Consider the following 23,201-nt stretch of genomic DNA (forward strand, 5'->3'; position numbering starts at 1 on the left):
CCATGTCCCTAAGCACCTCATCTACCCTTTTCTTAAACACCTCCAGGGATGGTGAATCCACCACCTCTCTGGGCAGCCTATTCCAATGTTTAATAACCCTTTCAGTGAAAAAATGCTTCCTAATATCCAATCTAAACCTGCCCTGACATAACTTGAACCCGTTTCCTCTTGTCCTATCACTTGTCATTCCCAATCCAGCACCCATTGGCCCCTAGAACAGTTCCTTTCACAGAGGTTGCTTATGTCTACTTATATCCAGTCTTCTGTGAAGGTGATGACCTATGTTTCTGCCCCTTCGTTTTGCCAGACTCTTGCAAGGCAGCTAGACCACAAGAGAAAGTTTGGCATGCTATTTAGAGAGATTTCTTTCCACAGTTTTAATTCCCCTTTTTATGAAATTATAACATTTGTAATATAATAACTGTTACTGAAAATGGGCTTATATCAGAATTTTGACTATGAATAAGCCCAGAAACAAAGAAGAAAAAAAAAAGATACATTCAAATAATAAGGAAACACCAGGCGGGATGGTGCTTCCTCTTTTTTAAAGGCTGTAAATCCAACAAATATCTCCATCTGAGGCGTATACTCTTGTGGAAATGTGGAATAAATGATCAATAAATAGGTTTTAATTCCACAAAAACACATGAATCATTTGGCCCCACCCATTTTAATTCTCTTGGTAAGTAACCCATCCCTCCTGACCTCTATTCATTCCTGGATTCTCTAATCCTTCTCAAAGGCCATGTTCCAGTCTCTAACAAATTTAAAAGTGGGCCTGCTCTGCAGCACAATAACCTCTATAGTGTTACCCTGGACACATAACGCACTTCTGAATGCAAAAGGGAAACTTCCACTGCTTTTTCTCTGAGTTTACAGACAGCCAAGGACCCACAAAACTGTATGTCCAGACCAAAGATAAGCACCAGCTTAATCAAAATTGCTAATTTATTGCAATTTTATTGACTTGTAACTGCATTCTTGCTGTGCATTGCTGAGAAAATCTTCTCGAACGTATGAAAGTTTCATACTCTAATGTGTGCCACACTGTGACCCGCTACTGCTGCCTATTTTAAAACAGCAATCAATCTGTGGACCCAAATGGAGAAGCTACTTGTTATCTCTCTTCACTGTTGGTGGTAGAACCCAGAAATAATAAAAAATGCTTCTAAATTTTTTTTTTTAATGAGTGAAAGGGAAGAAGAAACTAAGGTATGTCAACCCACGTACATTTTTCCAATTACATTTTCTTAGCTGGCCACCAGATTGGTCTCGGCTAGGAATTCTCTTGGTGGAATAGGCAACTCTTGAGTGCTCAACTCGTGGAAATTCTAACAACTATGTAGGCAAAAAATACAATTTACACTCACAATACTGATTTGTTGTAAGCTTTTATGCTTCTGCACATATCAGAATCTATCAGTTGTACTTCTTATTTGAAATGTAGCATTGGAACCATGACACTACAATGAATGCACATAAAACAGGCATTTTGGAAAATTTTTGACCTTAGAAATATGGATATCTAAAAAAGGTTTATGAAGGAGCGTTATCACACCCTTTCAAACCAAGGGATTGTTAGCAAGCCTATAACTCACCCTCTGCATCGTAACATATCATGAATTGTAAATTTAAACTCTCATTTTCTCTAGAACACTGGTTTAACTATTTATCCATTTATGATTTAAAGCTTTGTGTCTGTACATAACCCAGGTCAAAAATCACAGAAATGGCATTTGTCCCAGTGATTCCTCCCAATCAGTCTAAAACCATCTGGTTTTGCTGCGTGTTTCTTTGCACCCAGGAGCACTGATTCCAACAGCAATGTATTTCTAACGCTGATGTGCAAAGACCTAATCCTGCAATTTGGATGCATACTTCGCTATCTAGGTGTCACTGTTATACATCACGCTGCCTGAGATACCAAAGAACAAAACCAACAACAAATACGAATGCGTCATGACAAAATGTTATATTTATGGTTTGTGTGCATGCATAAGTCAGCTCCACAACCATCTCTGGCCTCCACTCAGAATTCATTTATAGGGATTGAATCAGCTTCCGATCATTCACAGAAAGATTGGCTTCTAACAGAAAGACCTCGGGATACGCAGCCTCTCTACCAGAACAGAGACACAATCCAGAAGCAGACTTGTAATCAGCCGACAAGACAAAGAAAACTGTGGCTTTTAAATTCGTGAAGCTTTCTTTTGTATTCTTATTCTTCTTATTATTATGTATAAGAAACCTTTGATAAGATTTCCCCCGATGTTCCTAAACAACAGCACTTTGAACAATTTTGGCTCAAGAACTCCTTCCTCTCACGAAGTTCCTGAGCTGCAAATTGTTGGTTGTAAAGAGAGAAGTATGACTATATGTTTGTCCATTTGCTATACTCTTCCCCTGGCGCTCATATTCAGCCACTACTGACAACAGGGTACTAGAATAGACAGACCATCATGCAGCTGTTCATGCATTCTTACGCATTCAATATTTTTCTGATTTTTATATTTGTGAGGCTTGTCCTCATTCTCTTACTCTCAGAGAAGTTTGTTCTCTCTGTTGTGTTTTTTCAATCATACAGTGAAGTCATAAAGAATGAAATGAAAATAATTTTAATAGAAGAAATGGGCGACAATTTTCACGCAATCTGGATAATGCACTATTGCATGCCCTGTCTATCGCGCATTTCCTACTCCACTTTTATTAAGTTTTGATAGTGTAAAGCACAAAAACTACTCATGTCCAGCACTGCCATGTTTTGAAATGCCATATTAAAATGAAATCTGATGTTTAACAAACAGCTCCTGTTATCTCTAGGATTTGATGGCTTTGCTGCTACCTGCGTTTATCCTTTTGGCACAGTATCTGTCCTTAGATTAAGTCACTGCAACGTTTCAGCCCGTTACTTCCTATATAAATCCCATTATTTTTTATCACGCTAGCCCTAGCTGTAATTTTCCTGTGTTTTCATTTGTGCTCAGATCACTTCTCCGATCACAACGCAATCCACGTACAGCGTTAATATTCCGCTTACACTCCTACATCACTACTAAAGGAAATACATAAGGAAGAAACTAGAGCAATCTGTGCTACGACACTGGCTAAACTCTGCGAAGTTTAGAGTTTACTTACTGTCTTAAACAGTCTATTGGTGTTAATACCAGTACCTACACCAACACCAACCTGTTTCCGCTTCCTAGGCTTGAGGATGGCAATGACAGACAAGAGGGAGGAGAGGACTAGGCAAGCACTAGGGAAGCTGGGCAGAGGGCTGAAAGAGTTGGAAACAGCTGAACTTCTATAGGGCAGTGGGGGTTCACAATATCACAAGTTGCAGCAAGTTCCTCTAAGGGAACAAGCGTTCTCAATCCACATCCTGCTGTTAAAGAGAAACTGAGGTCATACACAAGTTAGCCATGCACTCAGGACTGAATTCTATGGTGGTGGCTTAGAAAAGCATTCCAATTTAGGATAGTATTTGTGCAAGTGAAAAAAAAAAAAAAAAAAAAAAAAAAAAACAAGATAAAATTTGAACACTTAAAACTGGTCATTTTGAAGATGGCTAAATGGAGGCATGTGACTAAAACTTTCCTGAAGAAGATCCCAACCATACAGCAAATTACTAGTTGTATTCCTATTTAGCTACCATTCACTGATTTTGATTCTAAGTGGTAGAAACAAATATGCCTAGAATTTTTATTTCTCATAAACTTATGATGCTCATAAGTATACACTATTTGTTTTTCCTCAGTATTTTCCTCCCTCCTGAGCAATAACTACTCCTGTGCTGTAAAAAATAAGAATATTCTTCACTTCAAGGAGAAGCAAAACAGCAATATAAGTGTCTAAAGAGAAAGTTTCTTACAGAGTAGTGAAATAAGCACAGAAAAATACCATCCAAATGCCTTTCTGGTAGAAAATCAAAACATTTTCTTACACAAATTATAGTCCACGGTAAAGCCATATTTTAAAATACTTATAAAAATAAGAAATCAGAGCATCTCTATGACATACATGTATTTTACTACATGATTTAGCAGGTAATGAACTGTGCTGATAAGCAATTGTCATTGAAATCTTAGGTCAGTCAGTTATCCTCAAATTATTTCCTATTATGATGCATCAGCCACTAAATGCAAGAAATAAAGAATTCCATTACTTTAAATTAGCATGGGCTCCTTATTACCTCCAGATAAAATAAGTCTGAAAATCATTTATATACCATATTTTAAATGACTGAAAGTATTAAAAGAAGATTTATCATTCCAGAATAACAAGATCTTTAAAATATTTTGAAATCTGACAGAAGACAAATAATAGTAGCGAGTTAAAGGTGAAAGGGTATCTTGAATATAGCACAATTTGTCTCCAACATGATTTATAGAACCAACCTGCAACTTGATAGCAAAAAAATAAGGTTTTTCATGGAGGTGCCTGCGGTCTACAAATCTCATTACTGTCATTTCTTTTCCATCTCTTATATTTAATAACGTTTCTTTTTAAAGGACAACACAAATGTTGATACACATATCCAACGTAGTCTATACAGCACTCTCTTCATAGTATTAATTTCTCACGAACTCATTCTCTAACCCCAAATCTACAAAATTTATAAAATTCATAGATACAAAAATTCACTCTTCTAAATACTGAAATTTCTGTTTTGAAATAAGAAACATTTCTTATGCGACAAACAACAAAAGAAGTTCAATTTATTTGATCAACAGTACCTTTAGATCACAGTTTTAAGGAGCATTTTCAAATTGGTCTATTTTATGTAAACTGTCAACAATGTTAACTGCATCTTCAAGGTACAATATTTAAAAATTATCTTCCAGTTTAAAGTATTACATTTGAACAACCAAAAACCACACACCAAATTTCTTTAATACCTGGCAAGAGGAATAAGTGTTTTTTAGGCCTAGATGTCAGCATCTGTAATACAGTATGTGCCAATTTTGTTCTGTAAAACATACCTTGCAGATGCAAATCATTTGAGGTAGAAAAGAAAAATTAGTAAAGAAAAGGAGCATTTGTTTATTAGGTAAATGATGCCTTAAAGAGATGCTAAAACAAAGCTTTTGTATACATTCTGAAATGAAATGCTAAAAAACAAGGCCATAGATCAGAATGGATGCTATAAATATATTCAGAGATATCTCTTTATGTGGTTTGAGGTAGGCGTAATGTTAGGAAATAATAGACAAATGGATCCAATTGTCTGACATTGAGCAGGTATGTGCAAACATCACAAAAAGCAAGAGTGTTCTCCAACATCCCATATGTTTTTATGATGATTAAAATGACTCTTTAACATCAATATTGGCACAGCAAAATTGGCATAGCTCGCCAAGGGATTTCTGCACATGGGTAATAAGCATTCTCATGCCTTCATGTCTTTCACTACGACTATCAGAAATATAACGCTTGAAACCAAATTTGCCAGAGGCACCTTTTCCACAATAATAAGAACATGGAGACAACACACAGTATCATTTTACGATACTCTGGAGAGCAGCTGCATATGATGTCCCTGGGAGGCAGACTGGTTAACCCATTCAGAATGTCTCCAGGAAATACTGCTGCTTAGACTATTTGTATTTCCCCACCACAAATTCTGTCTTTTAAACAATGACACAATTACTTATTCCTTTCATTCACATATGTTGAGATACAGAGAATAAGCCACTGGCTTGGGCAGTCCCTCTAACCCAGGTGTAAAGAATCAACTTTTAGTAGACCTTGATTCTTGTGGACAAAAGTAACAGAGAAGCCCAGTGGGGCATTTAATTTTTCGGTTCAAATATCAACGTGCCCCAACTTCAGAAAATCTTAAGAAAAATATTTTGTTTTTCCAAGAAAATGAAATCATCACATAATATGTAAACAGCATTTAATTACTGAACATTAAAAATATAAGTACTCACAGTAGCACGTTCCCCTAAGTGGATTTCCAAGATACCTATTCTCAGAGTCACAGCTGCAGAGGGAAAAAAAGACAAAACCAAACATTCCCATTACACACAGTACAGTTTTAATAAAAATGCAGCTAGAATATTTATTCCAAATAGCATGAGTTTCATTACTAGCAGCACAAACACATGAAAATATAAAGTATTTGATATAGTTCTTAATTAGGGTGTGCTACTTTCCCGAGGTACATCTCTCTCCTTATAAAAGCAAGCCGGAGTGACCAGGCTCTTGAATAGGCCCTTCAGTCATGTGCCTAAAGTCGGTGCCTTTTTGTAGGACTTACACAGGTGGTACGTCTCCACTAATGAACAAAAGAGAGCCAGGCAGGGCGGCTGAGCACTGGATGTCTACTTATCCATGCCTCTTCAGTGATAGCTTACCCCCTCAGCTGGTTTTGATCTGGCCCTCTCCAAGACAAAAGCTGAGCATCCATCAGGGGGATCACTGAGCACAGAAACTGCTCCCAAACATGTCTCCCTCTAACACACACAGTCCTGAAACACTACGAGACCAGGCTTTGCACCTTCAGACACCTTCCACCCCTCTTCGTGCCATCCCTTCAGGGATGGAACATGCGCTCTCCATTTCCAACCGCACAAACACCACTCTGGTGGGTTGCAGTGCATCCTTCATATTATTCCCAACTCTTTAAATGAAAAAAAAAGAAAATAAAATCCTCCAAAAATAAATAAAAAAACAAACAAACAAAAAAAAACCCAACCAAAACAACAAACAAACACAAAACCCAAAAGAACGAAAACCCGCAAATACCCCTAAGCATAAAATAATGATTACATTTTCACAGCACCACAGAGGACCTAGAGGTGATCCAAAGCTATGCTGTCTGCTCTAGAAAGTTGAGTCCTAAGCTATGTAGCTGGAACTAGACCATGGCAACTGGCTCTGGGGCCAGAAAGTTTAGCCATATGTGTAGAACTATAAGCGCGGCGGTGTTTCAGCTACATAGCTTCTCTGAACGTCAGAGGCGATTGCTTCTCTTCGTTGACCACCTAAGGCACGAGGTGAAATTTAGACTGAACACAATGCACTGATGCTGCTGACAAGACATGTACATGATAAGAGCTGGAGAAGTATCTTTCTTATTGGTAAGATATACAGTTATTTTCAGAGACGTGAAATATCCTACAGAATTTCACAGTGATCAAATTGAGTTATATAACATTTCTCTCAAAATGCCAAGTACCTTAATAGAAAATTATTATCCCGCTTTTGGTTTTCTTGGCTATTCCACAGAAGTCTCCAGCAAGATTATAATTTTCTATTAAATACACAGAATGATTTATAAAACAAAGAGAAAGCTTAGCGCTGCCTATTAAATTCCATATAAATATTTTCCCAGAGGAAATCTGGACCATTTAATAGCTTGGACTACCTTTTCATTTCTTCTAAGAAACTTAAATTGCAAGGAGATTTTTTTTTGTGTGGTATTTTATTTCTGAGTAATATTAAAAAACTTTCTAACTTGGATGTCATACCATTTAACAAGTTGCAGGCTGTACAATAAAGTTTGTATTTCTGTTTTCCTCTTCAATAGTTTCCAACTGGTGATTCTTAACATGCTGCTTTTTATTAAAAAAAAAAAGGCAGATAATCTCCTTGACCCTTTGTTACAATAACATAAAGAAAATAATCAGTAGCACTAAAATGGAAGCAGAAAAAAAGATGTTCTGAACTTGCCCGCTCCTAGTCTCATGTCCGCATGAGAACTCTTTGCAAGGGTCAAATATATATTTTTTTATATAAAAAAAATTTTACTTAAACACCAAGAAACAAAAAAAAAACATATGCTTCAGCTCTAACTGCAGCATGTAATCTGTCGTCTTCTCCATACCAACACGCTGACCTTACAGTCCTTTCCACAGAATTTAGAAGAGAGGGATTGATGCTGAAATACCTCTCTTGAATGTGTACGGAAAGAAGAAAATATTTTCAAGCAACAGTATCGGTCTGCCTGACGTGCTTTTTGCTAAACATCACAAAACACTAAAGTCTTCAAAACAACAGCTCACTACTTAAACAGATTAGCCTTGTAAAAACAGACTCGTGTCTGAAAGTGTCTTTAAGTTGGCAATTTTGAAAGAGCAAGCACTAAGGGAAAAGGGTCATTTTTGAACGAAGAGTTGAAAAGGGCTTCCTTTTTTTCTCCTGTATGCAAGATTATCACAAACAAGACAGTACACCATGTCACAAATTACAATAATATGACAGAGATTATTGTAAAAGGATTTTTTTTTTCCTTTGGAATTGTTTCAAAGGCAAAGTAGAACAATAAATACAGGCAGTATTCCGAATATACTGGGGGTTTTATACCCAAACACAAAAAAGTATTTTATATAGATGACTGTGTATCCAGAGTCTGAGGAAGAAGGCAAGAAACTTACTCTGCTCCTCACTGATAACGGCACTGATTTATGTATAACGTGGAAGAGCAACGTCCGACCACCAGTAACAATAAGCTGTACAACCTTCCATCAGGGGAAACTAAACAAATTCGGCTGTGAACTCTTGCCAGCCACAGCACTCACCTGTGGTGATTTCACCCAGGGTCAAAAAGCAGCTTAGTTTGCTCCTGACACAAAACAGGGCTTTTTTATTTTTTCTTTTTTTAAATCTTGAAAATCTTTATGAGAAAAGCGAGCTGTTTCCATACAGCTTTCCTTCTCCATTTCCTTCTCCATTCTGCTACCTTTCTAATCAGATGAAACCATCTCCTGTGGATCAATAACTACCTGAACTCAGGGATTTCCAGCATCACCTGTACCTTTTCTGGTGTTTATACTTGTGTTTATATTACAGAAAAAACATACGAATACATAAAATAAAAATATCTATAAAATCCATCTAATACATCACAGGTTTCACTACTTAAAAGAACACACAAAAGAATGGTTAATATAAAAATTACTAGTATGGAATATTTTGCAATATACAAGTATTCATAAGTATTCGTTCAAATCCAAATAATTACTTATTCACTGACAATTATAGAAGTGACCTTCAAGAATCTTGAAGAGAAAACGGCAGTGCAGTTTTACAGCCAGCCGTTTCAGTTGTTCCAGCATAATGCATGATGAAATGATAAAACATGCGTAATAAAAAAAGAACAGTGAATTACACCACAGCAAAGTCCTTTGCTATATTACCATGCATATTATGCTTTTTGTATTGGGAGCCTCGCATCGTACTCAAGGAGCTAGTGATCTTGGGCAAGGCATCTACCGGCCCTTGTTCATCGGGCTCGAGAAGCCCATCCGTGAGCACGAGTAGCCGCTGCAAGGGACGGTGCTGGGCGGCGTTATCAACGGGAACGTCCCAGCTTGTCAGGAGGAGATACATAGTGTTGTTTCTACACGAGACATGGGCACCATGGTACCTCTCCACAGACGGGATCGGTGCAGCACACCGACAGCAAACCCAGGCTGGGTCCATGCAGTGCTGTGGGCACACGGGGCTCACAGCAACTGAAGGGGCACAACGCTTCCCCGCTATCTCTGTTCCTCTTTTTATTCTATCTGATTAAAACAGCCAGTTTATGATGCCGTTTGTTGCCAGGCCTCACTGAGCATCTCGGAGAGAACCCTGCACTGCCTCGCTTACACTTCCCCCTCTGTCCCCTGGTGCAGAACGCTTTCATAATGCATATTAGGAATAGCATGAGGTGGAGTTCTTACTAGGTAGAGATGCCTGCTTTAGTTCAAATGAAAGATGCTATTTACACACTTAGTTTTCAGCAGAGTGAAAAGACGAAACTACTAGGATTAGGAATACACCTAAAATTATTCACATTAGTATGTATCCTAGGTTCTGAATTAATTTAGTTTTGTCTTTTAATCCTGTCCTGTTGCATTAAGCGTATATATTGCTCAGCATTAGTCACTAATGATGGTTCCAATTACAAATTTTCCTATTCGCTAAATTATTTCGTTACGAGCTTTACTCATTGGAGTAATTTTTGTACCTTTTCCAAAAGCCAGCGCACATTTGACCATACGTGAAGCCTAATGTATGCCTCTTATCTATGAAATGGGAGCCACGCTCATTATTTTATGCGCCATAGGGCTATGACCATTTGCTTTAAGTGGTAATAATGAATGAGCAGTTCCACTCTGGCATGCGTCCAGAGACACAGCTCCCATTTACGAGGACAAATGGAGGAAGACTCCTACCAGGTTACGTACAAGTTCTATGGTTTGTTCCAATACAAAAGCATTCAATTCATCAAGCTCACTGCCCTTCTGATGGCCTGCTATTAGCAGTTCTTCTCCCTCAATTATCCTTTCCAAACGGAACCATTTTCTTTTACTTTACTTTTTTCTCCCCAGATTTCCTGGGAGTTCAAAGTTACAAATGCATTAAAAACACCCAAATTTTTTTTTTCATGTTTATGACTAAGTGAAAGATAATTCCTGGTTTTCTCTTTAAATACCATAAATGCCTTCAAGAGTATATGTTTACATGAATATTCACAGATTGGGGTGGCAGGGGTTAATGAATTAAAGGCTTTTTGTAAGACAGTGTTTACAAATGACCCCCTGTTGAAGCTTAGCAATGTGTATGATCTTGTGCACTGTATCTACATCTTCCAACCTTAAGAAAGCTAAGGAACTGGCAGGAGAGCAATATATATATATAATTTTATTGTGCTTACTGGTATCTCCTTTAAGCAAGGGTATACTTTCAAGCTTCTCACCTAGAGAAAGCTGTCAGAACATAACACCAACCTAGATCTACAGACCAGCGATTTGATCTTGTGGAAAGCTTATTATAACAGTCCATCTAATCTTTGATGGTGAAACGTAGGATTTTCTGCAGTTCTGCTGCCGCCACTAGCTGGTAAACCTTTGCTTTCAATTAAAAGTGGAACAAAAAAAAAAGAGGAAAAGGGGAAGTGTAACCTAAGGATGACTGGTCTTTCCTCTAGCTGAGTTTGTTTCTAATGCCAAACTCTCAGGGAAGACAAAAATGCATCAGACCACTCAAAAAGAGAATATTCTTCTATTTAACTGATTCCCTGCTGAGGGAGTTCTATCCCGTTCTGGCCTGGGCGCAGGCTTGTCAGCTATACTGAGTAGATATTTCTGACCCTTACCTCATATCTTGTCCTTGCAGATTAACACAGGCTGCTTCTACAGAATCTGGAGAAGAGCCACCGTCTTTCTAATCTGCAGCTGGTCATAGACAGGTCTGAGATTTTGCCTAGGTTCTCAGCGTTGCTTCTATAAGGGGCTCCTGGTAAATAAAGACTAATGGACTTAGCAGACTATTTCTGGACTCTGACTAGTGGCTTGCCCCAGCTTTTCGATGAGTAAGAACACCTTCTAGCTCTACTGTTCAACTTCTGCTCAAGCCTGTTCTAGCCTTTACTTCTTATGCTGTCCCCTATCTAGCCAGTGGTCTTACTCCCGCTGTCCTCCATCACCAATTGCTGCTTCTGATCTCCTCGCCCCAGTTCCTGATCTGGCACAACAGGCTCCTGTTTTCATTCTACCTTCCTAGTACCACAGTGGTATGATGCTATGGGGTTTTTGAATAGTGCAATACTTTTTAACATAACGTAATTTGGTTACTTGGGACACCTCGTAATCACAGTTCAACCAAAGACCAAAACTAAAGACCTCTAGTCACATGGTTACGCTTATGGCATCATAAGTGGACTATGAGGCATTACTACATACTACTATATATTCCTACATCCTCAGCATTAAATATATGCCCAGGTGCTGTGACTGCAGCTTTTGCAGATACTTATGCGACAGCTAAGAAACCTTTAGTAATAACAACGTAGTAACACGGAGCTCAGCACAGATTCAGCCACAGGTATTTACCCTGCTTGTTGGGTACCCCTTCTTGGAAGTCATGCAAGACTTCCTATTCTAAAAGTACCTTTCCAGCAATGAGAAAATTAGCAGAGCTATATGCTTAACTATAATCAGCAACTGTAATTGGCTGTAATTCATAACATTTTGGAAGTGATGCCATAGAAACTGCAGATTTTCAGCTCAAGAGTGGTGACTCGTGGATGAAAGCACCAACCTCAGCTGTTCTTGGGTTATCAACTGGCCCAGAACAGAGACTGACAGATACCTGGAATCCCAATTCACACTCGTACGTGGATGCAAGAGAAGAAAAATGCCCAGGACTTAACTAGGCCCGCTTGGTTTTAATAGGTTTCACACAGAACTGCCAAATAGCCACATCATCTAACCTTCGACAACAGCTGAATAGACACGGTCAACAGCAATGAACTTGAGTGTCCTCACAACCCGAAAAAGCTGCTACGCCAGCCTGTCTCACGTATTGGGCGTTCAAGCATGTTTAAAAGATTCAGAAGCGGCATCATTCTTCCGCAGAAGTGCTAAGATTCAGAGGCGATAACTGAGCTCAGATGGTATATTTAATGAAAAATAGGTATTGTCAGCAAAGCCGAGTGCTTTGTGATTTTTAGGAGAATAGGTTTGTTTAATTGCTAACTATTATTGTATTTTTATCCTGCTACTATAATCTTTATTTTTCTGCAGTGAGATACACAAACTAATAATCTATAAATGCAAATATATCTCTCTTATCGTTAAGGGTCTGGTTCTTGACTGTATTGACGTTGCAGTATATTGTCCCAATGTTTTCCATTAATACTGAAGTATGTGAAGAGTTCTCTCAATTTTTTTTGAGCTACAATAAAGCATCTTTGGTTCTAATGCAAAAATTGGACACTTTCACTTCTCTCAGTGCCAAGATCTTTCCAGTCAAGAGCAACCTTTCTGCTTTAGATATAAAGAATTATCAGCCTACCTCTAAAGAGAATGATAACCTAACAAGGGTAAAAGATTTATGTTTCCAGTTAGGACTTTTTAATAATGTGGGGAAATGATTTATTTGTTTCTTCTTGTAAGTGCATATAATGATGTTCTGAGACAATGTTTTTTTTCTGCAAATTAATTTGTCTCCTCTTCATATAACTCATGAAAAAGGCCTAGCCCAGCAATACTTTCTTTTATTAAAAAAATCTAGGCTGATCTCACAGAAAGAAAAACTAAAACATCTTAGCTTCATAAGCAAATTTTTCATTTCCAGATTTCCCTCATGCTATGCAAACCCCTCTTGCCCACAAGATCAAAAATAACGTTAAAGAGTTTTTATACACTCTTTGAAGTAATGATATTTCAAATCACTAAATACATCACACACAGGAGAAAATAAACTTTCAAACAGGTGACAAACATCACATAATTATATAATTAAGAGAAAGTGGTTAAGAGGTAAAATAAGATTTTCTAATAAACTCTAGGTTATGTTTTCATCTCTTCTTCCATACAAGAATGAAGTAACCCATAGCTATAATTTGGAACTATCTGAGCGAAATAAATTTCTTTGTTAATCTTCATGAATCAGAGACCAAATGGATTTGACATGTCAACAATTTGATGCTGTTTACTCTGAACCAGAAAATCTCATGTCCGTGGCCTTACCCTTTACCTCTGACACCCCTTTCTCTGCGAATGACCAAGTTTTTGGCAGTGCTGCACATGAACTTTCGTATTTTTTAAAGGGTGAACTTGGAAAAGTAGAATTCCCACCTATCAGAAACTGTTCTTTCAAAGCAGAGGAGGAGAAACATGTACATTTCTTCTCTTGTATTTTGACGTATTTCAGACATTTCTCCAGCCCTTTGAAAGTAAATGTTGGAAATATCCTAGACAGCTCAAAATAAGATGCTATGTTTACAACAAACTGAACTACATCTCCAGGAAATCATAGCGTAGTTTTCTCAACTATTTCATTTATTTTAGCTAGAAGGATTAGATAGAAGCAATGGTAAAATAATCATCCACAGTTTATGAATACTTATTACTGCTTCAACTGAAATGCAGCGCCTCCTATATTTTTACTTTGCAAAAATCAGCGAACACTTCACAAAATTTACATATGTTTCATTCTTTTAAATGATAAATATTAATGAAATGCGTTACATGTTAATATCAACAACAGAGTATTCATGAATCTGCATCCCGAAGCAAAAGCTGTTTGTAAACAGTTTCTTTTGCAATTGTTTTTAAATACAAAGATCTCCTCAGTGGAACACTGATTTTATTTTCACTAAAATTTCATGGAAAGAATATTCACATAATCATGAAAACAAGAAGTATAAGTCTTTGGTAAAATGACTAAATTTCTTCATATTTCAAAATCTCACTGTTCAAATAGCACTGTTAACTGCATTTAAAAATTCGTGTTCATAGGTATGAACTCTTCTGCCAGTAACTTCAAAATTAAAGCCTACTAAAAACAAACACAAAGGACATAAAAAAGCATGTGTTTGTATATTTTTGTTATTTAGAAACAAGTCCTCAAAAAAAGCAGGAGACAGCAATTCAGCAACATTAAATACTCTGACAGGCCCTGACAGTTGGAGTGAAAGTGTTGTAAATGTCCACAGCAATTAGATCAGATTAAAATATATATACACACACACTAAATCCCAAGTGTTTTATTGCATTCTTATTAGTCATCATTGAAATGTAAAAAATGCAATATTAATAAATACACTTTCTACAAATCTGCTGAACTATTAAACAGCTTACATCTTGTTTTTAAAAAATGTTTATTAATATAACTGCTCTATTATTGTTGAATTTAATTTGTCGTCAAGGACTGAGGGAAATGATTGCAAAGAAATACTCAACTACAGTCTTTATGCAGAATGTTCGATGCTATAGTATTATAGAGTTTTGATCTGTTTTCATTTGATCTTCTTTGCATTCATCTTACAAGCCTTTCAAGATTTTGGATTTTTTTGTTTGTTCTTTGTTGTGTTGTGTTTGTGCTTTTTTTAAAAAACAAAACTAGTATTTATATAAGACTATAAAGGTTTGTTTAATTTTGAGGCAATTCAAGGAAAAGGCAATTTAACAAATATGTGTTTGAGGATGCCATACAGACACTATAATTTCCACAAGATAGTATGAAGACAGGCAAGCTACTTTTTCTCCACTTTGAATTACGTAAGGTAACTTTGATCACGTTCTTGTCATTTAAATCAAAAATTTATCACAATGTGGCAATTAATACTTTCAAAAAGATGATGAATTCTGACTATGCCAAGACAAAAATGACGATTCAGAAACAAAGTGCATCACCCATTTGGGAGTGGAGATTGCAGCTCAGCCATGACCAAATGCTGCTTATACAGTAAATCTTCAAGAATATTAAATACAAAATGAAGGCAAAGGTATGAATAAATCAGAACGTCGTGTTTTTCTCTAGGCTGTCAGCTATACAGCACTACAGAACATTAGAAAATAGTGATGTTACCTAAATAATTCCTCTACCTGCAACAACAACTTCTACAGCGTTAATGACATTATGATATGAACATGAAGCATAAATCTTAGAGGTTTAAGTATAATATATAGTGCAACTGGTAAGCTGCACTATTCTTACTTTTAGGAAGCCAAAACTCTAGCTGTTGCATGATAGTTTCAAATTACTGTTAATATTCCTACATGACTGAGGAGTTTCTGACTAGATATTCAGAAGGTACGTCCAGAATATTTACTTAGCATACTTGTTTCCCATGGCATTGACAGAAATTGTTAGAGAATCATACCTGCTCCTTGAACAGCAATGAATGGTGAGCCTTCAAAAAAACGCCACAAGTGACCCGTGGGAGAGTGATCATTAGAAACCAGCTATGGAGGTATAGCAGCTTCCCGACTCCTAGCTTCCTTCTTGTCCTACTGGTCTTTAAAATCAAATTTTTGTCCATCAGACCATTTCAATATCTATAACTCCATCCACTACGTTGTTCTGACAAGTTCTTTTCCTGCCTAAAAGAAATTTCTTCACCAGCCCTGCATGGCAAAGCCCAGCAAATTCATGCCTGATTGCCTATCATTGTTCTATCATGACCAAGTCTGGCCTCTTTTTAAGTCCTTTTTAATATCTAGGATATCCACCCCATCTAACCTGCACCATCTTTTATTTGACTTTATTAAAAAAGATACCAATCCAAGAGATACAGAAATATCTACGAACAGAACACATAAAAGGGTACGGGTGGTCGGAGAAAGTGTGAAGATAAATACATTCACTTTTCTCTGGTCCCTTTCCTCGGAAGAGCCCCAGTCTCCATTAGCCCATTATAGCACATAATCTCATGAATTTCCTGGAGCAGAGATGACACTGATACTTCTTTATGAAGTGCCAGATAAGCGGAAATAAACTTTACTGTCTATGTTGCAACAACAATACTGTATCTGCCAACGTTTCCAGTCTTGGCTGACTCTCCTCAAAAAGTTATCTGCCCTCTAAGAAGAGAACATAAGAGGAATGGCTGTAAAAAAAGGAAAGCAAAGTTGACTAAAATGACACTATAGCCTGACGGCAGGGTACTGTGGGTATTTCGTGACAGGAGTCCTGGTCTGTCGTGATCCGTCCAAACTACGTTTATGTTGGGATTGATCGGCAGGCTGCAGAGTACTACCATGAAAAGCGACGCTTGCTCCTGTGTGAGCCCAGGGCAGACAGAGCCTTTTACTCTGTAAATAAACCCGATGACTTCCCAAGGGGCAATTCACAGAATAAAGCATTTTTCAAAACAACGGGCACAAAATCTCACCCTAAACAATAACAGAATGAGGGGAAAAATGATTATTTCACTACTACAAGAGCTCCGGTGATGTACCTTGCACCGGATGAGAAAACTCTTGCATCCCAGGTGGGAGTGACTGGGAAAGCTAAAGACTACACTACTCTAAAAGCCATTCATCATTCCAGTCTGCGTACTTCAAAAACTCAATCCCTCTACAAAGAGGCTATAAACCAGCAGCTTTACTCGGACTTCTGATGAGTACCTGATCTTTTCTGATATTTTGTAAGCATCACACTAGGTTCTTGAACAAGTTATTGCTAGAATTACCTGAGATGCATGTATTACAATAGATATGATCAGTTATTTTATGGGAAACGAGCTGCTTTCTTGGTTCCCGGGCTATGCCAAGGGTGACAAACCTGTCCAAATATTTTTGTAATTAACACATTTCCAAGTATTCCAAAACACTGCACTTTTCCACAGGTATTCTAAGGAGACTGAGACATGTCTCTGATTTTAAAAGCTTTCAGTGCAAAATTCTATACGTATTCAAAAAAAAAAAAAGCCAGATATCAGCTATTGAAAAATAAAAGGGAATAATAAAAAGATCGGTGAACTGTCAGAATGCAGTCCTAAAAAACCCCACCTGAAATATGCTACTTCCAAGGGGCCATGCTAAACAAACCAGCCACTCTTACAGTTGAAAAATGTGAGAGTTCACTATTATTTACTATTTTTTAACTAAATACTTTAGTAAAAATAATAGTTTCTTGCTAGCAATGAGCCCCACAGACATGCTGAGGATCAAAGACTGTAATTACTTATGTGACCAACGGCTTGCTTCTGTCTGATAGTAAATTAAAGAAAAAAGAAAAAAGTGCTGTAACAGAATGCTTTACTGCATCCCTGGGACTGATGAATGTAGTAGATTAAGGGCAAAAAACTCAGGATTACAGAGTACTGAAATTTACTAAACAAGGACCTTTTTTGACGTCAGAGGGAAATAAAGAGAACCCCGGAGGCATACAAAAATCCTGTTTAGTAATCCAAACATACGGCAGAGGTGGGATATCACTGATGCAGAGGTTGTGTGGAAACAGTTACAGCACAATCCCTTCACAAGTCTCTGTTTCACCAGCCTTGAGCGTTTCTATTTTCTATCCATCATTTTCTGACTGTCTGTTGGTTTGCTTCTTAACTCAAGCCTGCATAGGATAATAGGCTACAATTACATTAACCGCCTTTCATCTCAGTTTGAATTAAATTTGTTCTGCGTGCCAGCATGAAAATCTGTCCCAAGTCATTTTGCTTAAGTCAAAGAATAATAAACTCCCTCAGTCCAATAATTTAGCCAACGGTTTTAATATTGTAAAATATACAGATTTTTTTTTAACTGAGAGTTAATCACAAAATTAGTACTTAAGAGGAAAATTTCAGATACAATATTTGCCAGCAATATATATATTCTGCATTGTGATCGTGATTCTAAAATTATTTAAAATACAATCTTATACTCAGGTTTTCTCATGTTCCTAATGTCTTTTTTGTCACTTGTTTTCAGATTGGGTTTCAAATTTATGTAAAAGTAACAGTATAATTTATAATTTTACCCACAAATTAGAAATACAAAATATTTTAATGTTCTTGAAACACTATTCTGGTGACTGAAATGGCCCATCATATCAGAAAAACAAAGTACTCGTCATATTTTCCATAAATAAGGGACAGAAATCAACTGAGACCACAGTGGAGAAATGCACTCTGAGGTGAATGCTCTTTTGGGAAGATCAGAGTGGAAATCCTAAAATAATCATAGAATGAATTCTTATGTTCACAGAGCATCCTAATGCATTACAGCAAACATTTCATTCTTGGATCAAATCTAAAGGTTTAATTTTAACATCCTCCAGTGACCATCACAACATAGGCTTAGGAAAAAAAATGGCATCTTCTGTACTACAATTTTAAGCTTTCCATCTCCTTTCTCTCACCTTTTTTTTTTTTTTTTGTTCCCCTTCGGATTCTTGTTTTCAAAGAAAATATAACTGAAACAACCCTGTGATTTCAAAGTTCTACTTCAAAAGTGGCTTTGGAGAAGTGTCCTAAGCACCACATCTTTTTTTAAATGGCAAAATATTTTATAAGCAATCTTGGATTCATTTAGAATCATAGAATTGTTTTGGTTGGAAAAGACCTTTAAGATCATCAAGTTCAACCGTAAACATACTACTCCCAAGTCCACCACTAAACCAAGTCCCCAGGCACCACATGTAGATAAGCACTTCCCTGGGCAGTTTACTAGCAAGAAGAATAAGCACACATGCAAAAGAATAAATGTAAAATTCACATAAACTACTCATTAAGACATATACAAGAACTATAGTGAAATACTGTTTTAAAAACGGAAAGTGCAGGTGTTCCTGATTCCCCCCCACACCCCCCAGGAAAGACATGGTTTTAATGTCATTTGGAGGGGGGGGGAATAAAAAAAATCAAGATTTCCAAAGCCAGGAAGAATATTTAGGTTTTGTCAACTCCAGTTGATAAGTAAGACCTATGCACCATGAAAGGAGGGGAAGGGGGAAAGGAAAAGAAAAGAAGGGAGAAAAGGCTGTACCATATGACCTGTTGCCATAACAGAATGAAATTTTGGTAAATCAGGCTTGGATTCTGGAAGAAAGAAGTACAGTTTTCTGTAGGAATATCAAGGAATATGCATGACTTCCAGCTATGACTGGAATTTGCAGAAGCAAATACTCACACAAAGTGTTACCTTGTAGTTTTCACTACAGTGTGTTAACAGAACGTATGACAATCTACTATATTATGAGCAGGCAGAAAATTGGATGCAATATACCATTTAGAAACACATAAAGCTGGGTATATCCGGTGTACAGCTCAATATATCCACTACGGAGGGAGACGATGTATCAGACTAACATTTGGGTTGTACTATTCCATACTACTTTTCTGTTTCTAGGCCCGCATTTAACTGGAATAATTTAATTTTAACTTCTATCACGTTTATAACAAAGCTACGTTACTCACCGTCTCTTTCATTCTTTTTTCACCAATGAAAGAACTACTGTTTGCTGAACATTCACTGTAATTTATTTTAAGGTCAGTACTTAAATAACACCTGTGTTGCAGAAAATTTCATATGATACAAACATAACAAAGACAAGAGGTTGCAGAAATTAAGTTTCAAAGGTAAAAGCTGAGGACAGGTATACAGTATGCATGGGTTGAATTATTTCAATTAAAAGAATCAACATTCTGTGGCACAACAACTAAGTCTCAGAACAATCTGCAATGTTATCATAACTTTAACGGCGTCGAAATACTTGAGAACACTGAGCAGACAATGAAAAACAGGCAGACACAATTCTACAAAACTGAGCACAGAGAAACCTCTAATCAAAGCTTCCAAAGGGTGAATGTCAAACCATTTATTAAATCAAGTAGTTAACTATTTTCCAAAAACGCAAGAACAAAAGGAATAAACTAACGGTATAGGAAAGGTTTCATGAAAGTCAAGGACAAAAAGACAAGAGCATTACAAAAAAAAAAGAAAAAAAAAAAAAAACCAAACCCACAATGAAGTTTTATCCTTTTTCTACCCTAAAAGCAGAGTTAGAAAGTGCATTTGATTTTACACGTCAGGGTGGTTTAAATACAACAGAAAAAGGTGAACAAATCCTTAAGTACAATTCAATAATAAATGCATTTTCTTTTTTAAAAAATAAGAAAAATAATAATGCATATTTTCCCCAAAGAATGGATTTACAGAATTCCCATTTCTGAATCTTAGAGCTATTTTACTTTTATGTGGATGGCACTGAACAGCAGTAAAGTTGTTAGTCTGTTTAGATGTGCTGTTACCTCTTCTTTTATGCATAAATGTAGAGGAGGCAATCTGTCTGTTCAACGTGAAGGACTGATTTATGTATTTTCTCATTTTTACAATTGTCATTTGTCACCTCCAACATCAGAAAACCTTACCTTTACCAAGACCAGAAAACAACAAATAATAATAAAGAGGAGGAAAATGAATGAATGAAGAGAAGCAAAGTATCAAGAGTGGATGGGAAGAACCTTGTGAACTAGTTTTGTGACACTTTTGCTGCTATTCTCTACTTCTCAATTTACAATTGCCCTCCCAAGAGCAGGAGGAATTAACAGTAAACTATGTGTTCCCCAATTCACACCAAATCAGGGACATATCCCCTCTTAAACTTAAGTAACAAGGTGTTATTGCATGTTTAAAAGTTCATCTGAATCAGGGCCCAAATCTGTGATTAAACCAAGGCTATACGTAAGAAAGGATAAAATGACCTAAACAAGCACAGGATTAGAAAGTCATTTTGAAGCATCTGTTAAAAAGTAATTGCTGCCCTTATCTCCTTCTGGATCTTGTAAGAAGTCATTTCCAGGCCAAATATTTTTAAAAAGTTAAACCTTCTTTATGAAATCTTATTTATTAAATCTCTTTTAGCATATCTGACTATTCCTTTAATCTTTAATTCTTATCACTTCTCTGTGAGCAGCCCAACAACTTTTCTTCCAGGACCATGTGCCACTTTGGACATGTTTCTTATGTTAGTTTGGCAATCTCACTGCTCTCCCTGTGGTCTCCTACTGTAATTTAGTGTTCCCAAGTTTATCATTGCTCTGTGAAACAGAGCGCGAAAGAAAAGTGTTATGGAAGGACAAATTTTCAGATCTGATTATAAGTTTGCTTTAATTCTAAATCAGACTCCTGTCGCTATTTAAAACAGCTTTTCTAGCTAAGTATTTACTTTGACTTCTGGTACTTTGTTCTTTTTTTAAATTGCTGAAAAATCCCTTTTCTTGTAATACAAAAATAATAGATGGAGATGGAGAACTAAAGCTGTAAATCAATCCTTCTGAAGTGATAATCTAATAAACCACTCGGGCTTCGCTGTTTAAGTTTTGGATATCATCAGGGCTCTTGGATTGATTTATGCCTTTGTAATCAAGCTCCCCAGCCCCATTACCTAGTAAGCCAGATAAAGAATACCACTTACTTTTCAATACATCCACAAAAAAAATATATAAAATAGAGAGCTCAAAGCATGCAAAGGTTACGCAGCTTAATTTATATTTTCTACTTTCTAGAGGTGATTCTTCAGTACAAAAGAAGAAAGGAGTAAGGGAGCATTTCTAATGTTAAGACTTTATTATCTTTCAGCTGGTGAGTATAGATAGGATTGGTCCAATGCTATTTGTTGTGGCCCTTTCAGTTATTTCCTGAAAATACCTTGCATGTGACGGAGAACTTGCTTTTGCTGACAAATTTTGTTAGTTCATATTATAAAAAGTAGAATAATGCAGACACTTTCCAGTAATATTGTTTATTTTAACCTCTTCCTTTTTATATTTTGTTTATGTCATTTGCATGATAATCCAGGATAACAATGAAAAGGCAAAGAAAAAAGGATGTTTACATATGCATACGTGCTTACATAGGGTCAGCCTGCAGAATTCATTATCTCAGGTAGTTTATCTCCAGATTTTTAAACAGGAGTGAAACAAATATTCCTCTTAAATAGACAAATCTTCAGCAAGGAAGAATAATATAGGTAGTCACATCAGATTTCACTGATTAACTATAGAATAGGACTTCAATCCCATTTCTGAAAAACATAGTTTTTATAGCCCCCTATTTTTCTTCACGTTAATTCTTCAGTGACTTAAACTACAATTCAAATATCTACTGTTTTCTAAGCAACTCCTTAAAATATTTCGTGCAGCACTCTTATCTTCATAACAGAGTAAAAAGAATACATCCTTTTAGTTAGTCCATCATTAATACAGAAGGTAGTGTTAGAGAAAGCTCCTCTAGCTTTGCCTGTGCTTGGGACACGGGGAAGGAGGAGAACATGGGCTCTTCTACAACAATTGCAGGTATAGTGTTGAGATGGAAAGAAAATACCTGCAGGACTTCTAGATGCCTGCACATACAACCGCAGAAGAATGCAAGTCAGTCATAACCGGAAGATTCTTCAAATTGAGGACTCTTTAAGCATGATTTAGCACTGTGTAATTGATGTGCTTTGTCTATGTAATTATCAGCAGCTTCGTGAAAAAAGAAATGAGAAGTAATGCATTTCTCACTCCCGTGTGTTAATACCAAAGTATATTTCTTAGTTCTATTTAGGCATAATTTTAATCCTTTATGTGCAAATCTCTTTTAACAGTCTCAGCAACCGCTGAAGTAATTTAAAACTAATAACTGGCAACAAAGTGAAACAAAACGTTTTAACTTTACAACCAGAAATATAACTATTGCAACTACATTTTCATCTATCTGTAAAGGTATACAATTGACTAAAAGAGAAAACAGAAAGATGCATATTACTTCTATTAGAGACCACACGAAGAGAAGAAAAGCAATCTTTCTGTCACCAGATTTCTAAAAAATAGTATCACCAGTATCCATCTGACCAAGAATTTATTTATTGCTGTATAAAAACTATTCTTTCCCTTTCTTACTGAATAAAATGAATAAATATCACAAGCCAAGCTGATAGATATATTTATCAACAGGGTTTTCATCACAATGTAGCTGCATTTCTTCTACTTCTTTGTAAGA

General features: G+C 36.6%; 1 protein-coding gene across 1 annotated transcript in view; it reads right to left on the minus strand.

The window, feature by feature from the left end:
• The window catches only part of ATRNL1 (attractin like 1), a gene marked incomplete at both ends in the record, with an annotated part of 535,835 nt that overhangs the window by 323,058 nt on the left and 189,576 nt on the right, over positions 1–23,201 (minus strand). Inside the window, one exon of the mRNA XM_082486299.1 lies at positions 5,931–5,983. Within this exon, the coding sequence (XP_082342425.1) occupies positions 5,931–5,983 (53 nt within the window). The remainder of the gene's footprint in view (positions 1–5,930; positions 5,984–23,201) is intronic.

The sequence above is a fragment of the Vanellus vanellus genome, assembly GCF_965231255.1.
Source record: "Vanellus vanellus genome assembly, chromosome: 7".
In the NCBI taxonomy this organism is placed as follows: domain Eukaryota; kingdom Metazoa; phylum Chordata; class Aves; order Charadriiformes; family Charadriidae; genus Vanellus; species Vanellus vanellus.